Raw genomic sequence first — 12,540 nt, 5'->3', positions numbered from 1 at the left:
AGGCACTAGAACGGTTAATTTGCAATCTATATCTTCCCTGAAGATATATAGAACCCTTTGGGAATCCCAAAATTATGAATGGAAGATAACCCGTTATTAGACTTTTCACTTTAGAGTTGCCTTGGACCTTATTCTCTCATTCTCTGTAAATTAAAATTTTAAGCCTGTACTGAGCAAGGTGCACACATACTCTTAGGGCCAATGGTCTCGGAATGTCTCACTTTCTAAGCTTTTACCTTCTCTTACTGCTTGACATGAGATTTGTCTTTTTAGAAATTAAGACAATTGAATTAATAATTTGCCTAGAAGTTTTAGTTATTTATAGCAGTACAGGCATCTATTGTTCCACATTTCTAAAAATGGAAATCTAAATCATCTTCTATTTGGAAAAAGAAAACAATTAGCAGTTACTTTATGTTATTGAGGAAATAACGAGATTAGTAGTATAAAACCAGAACTTGTGCCTGGCACTTTCATGTTTCTTATACTTACTCCTTTTATGTTGTCTTTTCAGAGTCAAAACAATGACCTTCCCAACCTTGCTACATTAATATGGTGTAATGAATGTCAGCAGATACTGAGACAAGGTTTTGATGAGGAGCACATTTATTTTATGAAGAAATATCCTTTCTATTTAAAAAGCTTCTGTTTCAGGAACCTGGGAGACCAGTTAGTTGTGTTCTGTGGTCTGTAATCCTCAATGCCACAAGGAATTTTGGCTGTTCCATAGCCCTGTGTAAGTGTGTGTGGCATCCACATCTGTCTTTTGTTGTATTACTGCAGTAGCAACAGCAACAATGAAAAGGAGGGTGGAAAATTTCCATTTCAAATGAGAACTGATTGCACATAATAGCTTAGATGTTGATAAATAACATGGGATTTATTGAAGTGAAATCTTTAATTAATTTATACATTTCTTGAGTCAAAAGATTTAAACATTATTCCTTTCCACTTAACCAAATAAGGCTCTAAACAAATATAAGATGGATTTTTTTCCCTCTCACAACAGACTAAGTTAATGCTATTATTTTTTTCATTGTCACAGACTTGAGTTGCATGAAAAGTCCCTTTTAAGTCTATAGATATAGAAATAATTGCCTTTTCTTTTGAAAAAATGATTTTCACTATGGACAAGTAATCTATGCTTAGTGTTATCTATTTCTGGTGCCTAACCTTTATTTAAGCCATCTCAGGGACACTTCTTTAAAAGGTGCATTGTGATATTCTTCACAGCCAGCATGGTCTCTGTACAGGTAGGTTTGATGAGCATGTCTGGAAGTAAAAATCCAAAATGTCCCGTGTCACGTAGTTCAAAAGCAAATGTATAGGGTATTCCATTTTTGTAGGCCCAATCCATTGAGTTTCCAGAGCTCACATCTAAAAGTTAAAAGTAAATAAAATAAGCTAACATAGAATAAAACACAGTATTAAATATATATTTATTATATAATATTTATTATAACACATAATTATTATATCATATAAATATGTAATACATTTATCATAAAATTAACAATATATAATATAGAAATAAATATATTAAAATATATAAAGTTATAGTCAGTCTTTCCAATTAAATATGCTTTCAACAAGAATGATTTTATAATTGGTCTTAGGTATCAGGCTTGTGAATTATAAATCATACTGCTGTCATGTTTGAGAAGCTAGACTATTAATGCTTTTCCAGTACCATGACCCTGAGATTTCTAAACTTTAATTACAATTGTAGTTGTCTTCATTTCGCCGTCATCAATCCGAACTCTGCATTTATTTTCTCTGTTTTTTTGGACCACACCCGGTGGCGTTTAGGCATTACTCCTCTTGGCTAAGAAATCACTGCTGGCAGGTTCAAGGGATCATGTGGGATGCTGGGTATAAGACTTAAGTCGGCTGCTAGCAAGGCAATTGCCCCTATCAAGCACCCTCCCTTCCTCACTTCCTCCTTCCTTTCTTCCCTCCTTCCCTCCTTCCTCCCCTCCGTCCTTCCCTCCCTCCCTCCTTCTTTCCTTCTCTCCTTACCTCCCTCCTTTTCTCCCTTCTTCCCTCCTTCCTTCCCTCCCTCCTTTCCTCTTTCCCTCCTTCCTTCCCTCCCTCCCTCCTTCTTTCCTTCCCTCCTTCCCTCCCTCCTTTCCTCCCTTCTTCCCTCCTTCCTTTCCTCCCTCCTTTCCTCTTTCCCTCCTTCCTTCCCTCCCTCCCTCTCTCCTTCTTCCCTCCCTCCTTCCTTCCTTTCCTTCTTCCTTCCTCCTTCCCTCCCTCCTTTCTTCCCTCTCTCCTTTCCTCCCTTCTTTCTTCCCTCCCTCCCTCCTTCCCTCCCTCCTTTCTTCACTCCCTCCTTCCTTTTCTCCCTCCTTCCTTTTATCCCTCCCTCCTTCCCTCCCTCCTTTCTTACCTCCCTCCTTTCCTCCTTCCTTTCATCCCTCCCTCCTTCCCTTCCTCCTTTCTTACCTCCATCCTTTCCTCCTTTCTTCCCTCCCTCCCCTTCATCCTTTCCTTCTTCCTTCCCTTCCTCCCTTCTTCCTTCCCTCCTTCCTTCCCTCCATCCTTCCCTCCATCCTTTCTTTCTTTCTTCCCTCCCTCCCTTCTTCTTTCCCTCCTCCCTCCCTTCTTCCTTCCCTCCTTCCCTCCCTTCTTCCTTCCCTCCCTCCCTTCTTCCTTCCCTCCCTCCCTCCTTCCCTCCTTCTCTCCCTCCTTTCCTCCTTCCCTCCCTACCTCCTTCCTTCCCTCCCTTCCTCCTTTCTTCCCTTCCTCCCTCCTTCCCTCCCTCCCCCCTCCCTCCCTCCCTCTCTCCTTCCTTCCTTCCTTCCCTCCCTCCCTCTCTCCTTCCTTCCTTCCTTCCTTCCTTCCTTCCTTCCTTCCTTCCTTCCTTCCTTCCTTCCTTCCTTCCTTCCTTCCTTCCTTCCTTCCTTCCTTCCTTCCTTCCTCACATTCTTTCTTCTTTCTAAAGACTCCCAGGGCATTTACTAATTTTCTATGTACATTATTATTATTATTATTATTATTATTATTATTACCATTATTATTATTTTGTTTTGGTCTTGGGACCAGTACTCAGGACTTCTGACTGAACTCCTGGTGATGCTCAGGTTTTGTATAGGGTGCTGAGGATCAAACCTCTGCTAGCTGCATGCAATGCAAGAGCTCTGCCTTCTGTGCCTTGTCTCTGGCCTTTCCTATTTTATTTCACTCTCTTCTTCTTCTTCTTCTTCTTCTTCTTCTTCTTCTTCTTCTTCTTCTTCTTCTTCTTCTTCTTCTTCTTCTTCTTCTTCTTCTTCTTCCTCCTCCTCCTCCTCCTCCTCCTTCTTCTTCTTCTTTCTTCTTCTTCTTCTTCCTTCTTCCGGTTTTTGGGTCACACCCGGGAGCGCTCAGGGCTTTCTCCTGGCTCTATGCTCAGAAATCACTCCTGGCAGGCTCGGGGGACCATATGGGGTGCTGGGATTTGAATTACCATCCTTCTGCATGTAAGGCAAACGCCCTACCTCGACGCTATCTCTCCGGCCCCTTTATTTCACTCTTTTGTTTTGTTTTGTTTTTTTGGGGCCACACCCATTTGATGCTCAGAGGTTACTCCTGGCTAAGCGCTCAGAAATTGCCCCTGGCTTGGGGGGACTATATGGGACACTCAGGAATCAAACCACGGTCCTTCCTTGGCTAACGCTTGCAAGGCAGACACCTTACCTCTAGCGCCACCTCGCCGGCTGCTTATTTTACTCTTAATGAACTTTTTTCTTTCTTTAGTCAGTAGTTTCCAGACTCCTTCCACACTTTTCTTCTTCTTCTTCTTCTTCTTCTTCTTCTTCTTCTTCTTCTTCTTCTTCTTCTTCTTCTTCTTCTTCTTCTTCTTCTCTTCTTCTTCTTCTTCTTCTTCTCTTCTTCTTCTTCTTCTTTTCTTCTTCTTCTTCTTTTTAATTTTTATTGTGATCATAATGGCTTACATATCTTTCACAGTAGTATTTTAGGTACATATTAATATTGAATCAGGGAAATACCCATCACCAAATTTGTCCTCCCCCATCCCAGTTCCCTTTCTGCAACCCATATACCCCACCATCACCCCCCCAGGCTGCTAGAGTAGGCGGACCCCTCTTTGTCTAGCTTATTATTAGTGGTAATATATCTGTTTGGTCCTGGTACCCTCACTTGTTTCCCCCTCTATTTAAGAGGTGGAGCTAGATAAATCGAGTTATGTAGTTTTGTTTGAAGGAAAGAAAAGCAATAGATTGGGGTACAAAATAAGAAAAAAAAAAAAAAGAAGTCAAATACACTGAAAATGGGCGGAATCCTTCCAGAAGCTTTCAACCTCAGTTTGAGAGAGGACACAAAAAAGGTAATTGAAACACCACAACAATACAGAAAGAAATATCAAATTAAATATCCAGTGAGCACTAGAGCAATAAAGACAAACACCACACAATAGTCTCGGTTCTGAAATCAAATCATGCCGGAGTGCAAAGAGAAAGATAAGATAAAATAAAATAAAATTGGAGATATCAACTTCAATATCTACACCAAAATAAAGACGTCAAAAAATTGATCAATCATAAATAAATGTGTCCTTCCACACTTTTCTACCTGTCCAAGGTTAACTACATTATTGGATTTCTCATCAGAACCTCAAAAAATGCCTTCACCTGTTTTTTTTTTTTTTTTTTTTCCTTCCTTCCTTTGTTTTGCTAATTCTTAGTTTCAGCCCAAGTTTCTCTGCTTTCAGTTCTGGTGTGGCTGCTGAAGAAAGTTTGCTTTAAGTTTCTACTCTCAAAAGACTAATCCATAACCTTCTCTACTGATTTAAAAAAAAAAGGTTTTTTGAGGTGCCACACCTGGCAGAGCTCAAGCTTACTTCTGACACTGTGCACAGGGACCACCCCTTTCAGGATACAGTATGTGGTGTAGGGGATCATATAATCTGGTAAGATAAGTGCTTTACCATTGTACTATCTCTCTGGCCCATAGTAATTTTTTATTCAGAGAGAGAAATGCTGCTCACCTTTTACCTGTGTCTCTTTAAAACCTTTTTAAGTTTTTGATAATGTTTTGGTAATGAGTATGTTTCTTCCCCAGTACCTTGCTTCATTAACTAAGCTTCCTTTTCTTATATCTTCATTCATCTAAATATTCAAACTACTTTCCTTCTCACAACCCTAATTCATGCCATCCTCTTCTGTTGGTTTTAAAATTAAAGAAAAAATTTATATATGTTACTTTTACATTTCAGTCTGGTTTAATACTGGCCTATTAAAATGTCAGGCCTGTGATCATTGGTGACCTTCAAAAATAGTCTATCTTTATTTTCAATCTCAGACCACTTTCCTCTGGAAAATGTTTTATCTAGGTGATAATCCATTCTGCAGCTCTTGCCTCTGGCTCATGTGACCTCATATGTTCCATCCAGCCTTTTAGTAGTGTTAAAAATATGGGCAATAGAGGTGGTGTGGGCTTGGGCCATATTCTATCCTACTAACTGCAAAAGCTTCGACTACTTTGTCTCAGCTCCTCCCTCACCTTTTCAAATTTTTATTTTTACTTTTTGCCCAGAGCCTAATCCCATCTTGGTATGTGGGGAACCAGGTGTTACTGGGGTTTAAATCCAGCACTTCAGCTTTTTAACTTCTCTCTAAGGACACTCAGTTCTCATTTTGACCAAGAAATAATAATACTAGTATAAAAGGTTGTTGGCAAATTAAATAAAATAATGCCCTTATGATATATTAGCTATTATTTTTGTATCTTTATACCTTGAAGTGCTTAAGCTAGTTTTTAACATAATATGCTCTTAATAATTGCTTAATAAATGAGTATACAGACCATTGAATGATCATTATATACTTTTTGGGGAAAGTTTATTATATGTTTAAGTTTGACATGACATCAATATTTAAACATTTCAGAGCATATTTATCTACTCCAGTAATTGCCACCTCTAGTGTTATTTTGGCCAGGGACAAATAGAGATAGAAGTCTATGAGAATGAAAATTACAGGATCTTTTTTCTTATACTCATTGTTTCAGAATAGAAGATAGGCTGTGGTTTTATTGTTGCTCTGGGTTAAAGTACACTGGATCTGTCCACAGCCACAGGCAGAGACTATATGTGTTAATAGTTTTATTATACTTGTGCAACAACTTCATTTCTATAGTAACAGTTGTTCTTAGTAAATACAATGCTATGAGTTTTCTTTCTTACTCACTGTCTATCTCTCTAGTCCCTACAGTGGACCTCCAGTCCCTGTAATGCAATGTTTTTATCATAGTATACTTTCCCTTTAAGGTAGCTCAATGAAAAATAGAATTGAAATGGTATTTGAAACCAATAATCAGAAATTATGAACATTTTCCTTTTGATTATTAGGATAAGCTAATTTTATAAGAAATGTTAATTGACAAAAAAACTCTTCTGAGGGCTAGAACAACTGGTTGGTTATTTTTTTTTTATAATAATAGTAGATGAATAAAAGAAATCAACAAGAGGGGCCAAAAAGAGAGCACAGAGGTAGGGCGTTTGTCTTGCATGCAGCCGACCCAGGATGGACCTGAGTTCAATTCCTGGCATCCCATATGGTCCCCTGAGCCTGCCAAAAGTGATTTCTGAGTATGGAGCCAGGAGTAATCCCAGAGTGCCATCAGGTATGGCCCCCCAAAAGAAAAAGAAATCAACAAGAATCTGCTACTTCTCTGAAAAACATAATTGGAGGTCATGTCAATGTATTGTCATATCAGTATGCACTGAATAAGTATGTATGTATAGATAGCCTCACATGCTCTTATAAATGTATCTATGATTTCTCACTAAATGAGAAATAATTTAGAACAATTTTTCATTTGATAGCTGTGGAAATCAAATCAAAGAATGCTAGGAATGTACCCTTGACCAGAGGCAGAATTATGACTAAAATCTTGATGATTCTTTTGATCTTTTGATCCAAGTATTATCCACATATCTGATTGTACATATAAAGTAAAAATTTTATTTCAAAAGGGATAATTCAGCTGTAAATGTCATCTAAGAAATAAAAATTCCAGGACTTGAGGAAAAGTATAGAGGATAAAGTTCTTGCTTTATATGTGACTGACCTAGGTTCAATTTCTGGTATCGCATATGGTCTCCTGAACCTCACCAGGAGTGATTCCTGAGTGATTCCCTCAGGAATAAGTCCTGAGCACCATTTTGTGTGACTTCCAAAACAAACAAAAAAAATACAAATTTCATAACAATAATAATTAATGGGGTAAGCTCTTTCTGGGCTGAAACATGACTATATTATATTATTATATTTATTATTATAGTATAGTCCCCAAATCCATTTTCACTTTTACAGCAGATGTATTCACTTAGAGTACTTTATACTATCTGAAGAGCTCACTTCAATTCTGCTGTCATTACTATATGATTAGAATATTTTCTTCCCATAATTTATTTAAATCAATACAGTGATTTCTGCCAAGCAGTGTAAGAGTATTTATATATAAACGCCCTCCATCTACTTAGACTAATTTGGAAGTCATACTTATGGAGGGCATGCTTTTTATTTTTTTAAAAAGAAAGAAAGTCATTTCATAATATATTATTTCAAGAGATGATTATCATATACCATGCCCAGGACACTTACATAGGGTGCTCGAGGCAGGGCCATATCGGTACCTCACCCCATTTACTGACTGAAGTGCATTCACAGCTTTATGAGCTGCAGATTCCTATGAGGAAAAATTTAAAAATTATGTAATTCATATTATTGCATTTAACCTTTCAGAAATATCAGTGTGCTTAAATATTATCAGTTACCAGGGATAGGCATATTAATATTTTCCAAATGCTAAAAATGATGTCTCATGTTATACATTGCATTTTCATTACATTTTAGAACACATTCATTTTATTTCTCCTACGGCAAACAGTGATAATTGATACTTGCATTTTACTTATGAGAAAGGCAAAGTTGAAAGGAGTTATGCAAGAAATAGTCAAATTAGGTAAAGTACTCACATGACATTGATTTAGCATTCTGCGCACGTTATTTGAGTTAAGAGACCCCTATGTGTATAAATTATAAAATGTTTACAGTAAAGTAACATGTGTTACTTATAGCCTCATACTGGGTAGTTGCAGATGCCTATATATGTCAGTATCTTGATATTTCTAGCATTAATGTTAAAGAAGCACAAATGGGGGATATGGAGAGAAAGGAACTCTTATTCACTGCTGCTGGGAATGATGTCTAGTCCAGCCTTTATGGAAAACAATATGAAGATTCCTCAAAAAAAATTGGAAATTGAGCTCCCATATGATCCAGCTATACCACTCCTAGAGATATACCCTAGGAATATAAAAATACAATTCAAAAATCCCTTCCTAACACCTATATTCATTGCAGCACTATTTACCATAGCCAGTTTCTGGAAACAACCAAAATGCCCTTCAACAGATGAATGGCTAAAGAAACTGTGGTACATATACACAATGGAATATTATGCAGCCATCAGGAGAGATGAAGTCATGAAATTTTCCTATACATGGATGTACATGGAAACTATTATGTTAAGTGAAATAAGTCAGAGGAAGAGAGATAGACACAGAATAGTCTCACTCATCTATGGGTTTTAAGAAAAACTAAAGACATTACTGTAATGAAGCCCAGAGACAATAGAGTTAAAGGCTGGAAGGGTTGAACGGACCAGCTCACAATTTGAAGCTCACCACAAAGAGTGGTGAATTTAGTTAAGGAAATAACTACACTAATAGTTAACATGACAATGTTAAATAATGAGAGAAGTAGAATGCCTGTTGCAAATACAGGCAGGGATGGGGGAGGAGACAGGGCATTGGTGATGGGAATGTTGCACTGATGATGGGGGTATTCTGTTTATAACTGAAACCCAACTACAAACATACTTGTAATCATGGTGCTTAAATAAAGATTTATATTTAAAAAAAATCTCCTATAAAAATAAGCACAAATGTACAATAGTATAAAGATTTTTCTACTGGCCTTTAAAACACACTTCAGTGGTTATATACAAGTTAAGAAATTCTTTAAGTTAGTAAACTAGTCTACTCATTCTATAATTTTTGGAATCAGCAGTAATTTCAGAATGTTTCACAACTTCAAAGGGCACATATACCTCTGACTGATCCCAGTCAGCTGTAGAAGTTTTGAGATGGAATTCTTTTTACAATTGCACAAAACAAAACAAAAAAATACCCCACAACACAATCAAAGTGCTAAAAAGTAAATATTTTAACAAGCATTAGACTGATACTGCCTACTCTCAAAAACAATTCAAAAGCAGTTGTTGAAACAAGGAATGAGAGAAGTGTATTATATGACAAGTGAAAGGAAAGGAAGGAACATTTGAAACCAGTCTACAATTCTCTCATTTCAATTTGCCTGTGAATAATTTAATACATCATTTGAAGCACTCTGGGCAATATGGTGTTTTGTATTGGTCCTAACTTCAGCTTACTATCCTCATTCACCTCAGGAATACATAAAATAGTATATGCCACAAATGCACCCTTGTGGCTATTCATGAACCAGTTTCTAGAACCTGGCAGTCTATTGCATATGTCTGATGAAGACTGATGAAGACATTCTTTAAGACACCAACAGAAAAAGAATGCAAGCATCATAATGAAGTGCCTTTATGGAAACTACTAAGATTTAAATATGTTCTCCAGTCTCAGAACTGTTCCATGGCAAGGGCAGATATTTCTATATTTAGATGATAATTGCACTTTTTCACCTCTGGGTGAGGAGCTTTTTATTCCTCATTATTTCAGGTAAATAAACTCAAGGATAAAAGGATAAGAAACAAGATAAGCACTGTCTGTTTGCATAAAACTGAATGCGGCTTTAACCTTTGAATTCCCTGAAATGCATTTGGGCAGCTAGTGAATGCTGAAAAGGGGTTAAGATATGATCTTCTTTGGAGACTTTATCAACTTTTATGGGAATTAATTTTTAGTCTGGTATACCAGACTCTATTTCAAAGAGTTTTAGCTATTATTCCTCTTTTGTTTCTTCCTCCATTTTTATTCTCCATCATTTCTTCTTTCCAGTTGTCCTAAAGAACTCAGGTCTAACTTACTATATCTCAGCTAAGTAAGGAATCATTTTGTTTTGTTTTTAGGCCACACTTGGTGATGCTCAGAAGTTACTTGTGGCTCTGCATTCAGGAATTACTCCTGGTGGGGCTCTGGGGCCAGATAGGATTCCAGGGCTTGATTCCTAGTCAGCTGCATACAAGACAAATGCCTTATCCACATTAGCTCCCAGGAGTAAATATTTTAAATTCAAATTTTTCTAAATGTAAATAAATTTAATGATCTAAAAATTTTACAGAAACAAACTTCTTCACATTGATAGGATTTTTAAGATTGTTTTGTTATTTTGTTTGTTTTGACCCTTTCCTCCTCTTGATAATACTGGAATGGCCAGAGATTGCACACACTTTCAGCTGTGGTGAGCTCTAAAAGTTGCACTCCTTTATTTGTGGTACTCACATACATGCTCACGGAAATTACACTCTTTAGTGGTGGTGCTTGTACACATTCTGATGTAATGTTTAATAGGTTCACACACTTTAATTTTAGCGCTCACATATGTATTTACCAAGGTATTGTCCTTCACAGTACTCATATATCTTTTTAATTGTGAGACTCACTGATGGTCATACCCTATACTTGTATTATATGCACACACTTATGATATGGTCAGACATCACTTGTGATTGTAGGGATCACAGATAGCACAGAAGCTAAGAATAACCAGAAGAAATATAAAATTTACACTTGGTGCATGTGGGTGATAATAGGGATCAAATTCATGCTTGCAAAGCAGACAATATCTATTGAGCCACCTCTCAGACCTTCATGGGATATTTTTGGAGACCTTTAATAGAATTTAATGGTTTCTACTTAGCATCCAATTTTTTGAGTATTATAGTCTTGGTTTTTGCCCGTTGGATTATTTGTAACACACTATAGGATTTTATAAACACTGCACTACTGACACTTTGAATGAAATGATTTTTTGCTAACAGGATTGTTCTATATATTCTGATGTTTGACAGTATCGTTCATCTCTATTCACATCCCCTACTCTGGTGTCCCCAGATCATGCTCATCGGGAAGCAAATTCCTCCTCATATGTGAATCACTGATTTATTCATGCTTTGTTTGTTTTTTGGGCCATACCCAACAGCTCTCAGAGGTTACTCCTGGCAGGCAGGATCTATATGGTATGCTGGGGATTAAACTTTGGTTGGCCATGTGCCTGGTAAATATCCTACCTGCTGTGCTATCGCTCCAGCCCTCACTGATTTTTTTCTTATACTATATCCTCTTTTTAGAAGAAAAACAAACAAACAAACAAAAAAATACCCAAATGAAACAGGTTTAATTCTAGTTTGAAAAAGAAATTTAAAATAAGGAGAACATTATCTGCAATGGCTTTAATATACTACATATTACCTATAGATTGTTGTGAGTAATGAATTGGCACTATGTTCCTTTTAGGAATGAGGAAGATTTAACTATAGAAAAATTGTGGTACTAGATGGTGAGGATGCCTGGTCTAAAACAAAACTAAAGTCTCTTTGATCAACAGAGTATTGAAGAATAGTCCTGTAAAGTGTAACTACTTCCTTTATTTCTCAACAGATACAATTTGATGACAATTATTGCAGGAATAACCAGAAACAACTCTTTTAATCTGTTTCTTTTACACACTATAGCAACCTTCCCCCAGTCCTTCTTCTGAACCTCTTCAACTTCCCTAGTCTTTCTAAGTCCTCTAGAATATCTAGATCAAGAATTTTTGGACATCTAGATTAATTAATTTACAGGATTAAGAGCTCCAGGTAAAGAAAGAAAGGGGACAGACACTTCTTTCTATAAAATCCTTTAAGTTCAAATATAATATGCACACAGAATGGTACACAAACTTTAAACTTATAGCTCAATGAATAATCACTAATGGCATACATCTGTAATTAACATCCAGGTCAAGAAGCAGAACATTAATAGTAACCCAAGAATTCTCTCACTTGTCTCTTCTTAATCACAACACCTCCTTCTATACTTGTTTCATGCTTGATTAGCTTGGTTTAGAGTCTTCTGGGCCTTTAGATATGATAGACTGTACAAATCTTGCTTTAGGAGAATTATAAACTATTTTGAATATCTAGTATGGTTTCTGAGTTAAGGAAAGAAAGAAATGCTTTTCTATTTTCCAAATAATCTTATTCCTAAAAGATGGCTCATTCTTAGCACCAACTTGTCAAGTATATGTCGAGAGACTAAGCAGCATTCAGCAAATAAAATTAAGGTTATAAATTAAAGCTTGCTTTTAATTAATGAGGACAAGACTATAATTTATGAAAAATTATTTATTCAATAAAATTAATTACAGCTCTGCATAGTTGACCTAAGTTGTAATACTAATCAAATCCATCTGACATTTTCTGCATAGCTTGTGGTAAGAATGCAAATTGGTTTGAAATTATTGTATTTTAAAAGCAGTAAAGTACAGTTGTTAAAAAGTAGAA

At 36.6% G+C, this 12,540-nt stretch overlaps 1 protein-coding gene across 1 annotated transcript in view; it reads right to left on the bottom strand.

Annotated features, from left to right (window-relative positions):
- Positions 1 to 1,189: 1,189 nt before the first annotated feature.
- Positions 1,190 to 12,540, bottom strand: part of CPA6 (carboxypeptidase A6) — a 274,096-nt gene continuing 262,745 nt past the window's right edge. The window contains exons 10-11 of the mRNA XM_049781830.1: positions 7,605 to 7,689; positions 1,190 to 1,377 (exon numbers count right to left, since the gene is read on the bottom strand). Of these exons, the coding sequence (XP_049637787.1) occupies positions 1,190 to 1,377; positions 7,605 to 7,689 (273 nt within the window). The remainder of the gene's footprint in view (positions 1,378 to 7,604; positions 7,690 to 12,540) is intronic.

This window comes from Suncus etruscus, chromosome 10 (assembly GCF_024139225.1).
Source record: "Suncus etruscus isolate mSunEtr1 chromosome 10, mSunEtr1.pri.cur, whole genome shotgun sequence".
NCBI lineage: Eukaryota > Metazoa > Chordata > Mammalia > Eulipotyphla > Soricidae > Suncus > Suncus etruscus.
Note: the sequence above shows the minus strand (reverse complement) of the source record. Positions and strands in the feature narration are given on the sequence as shown.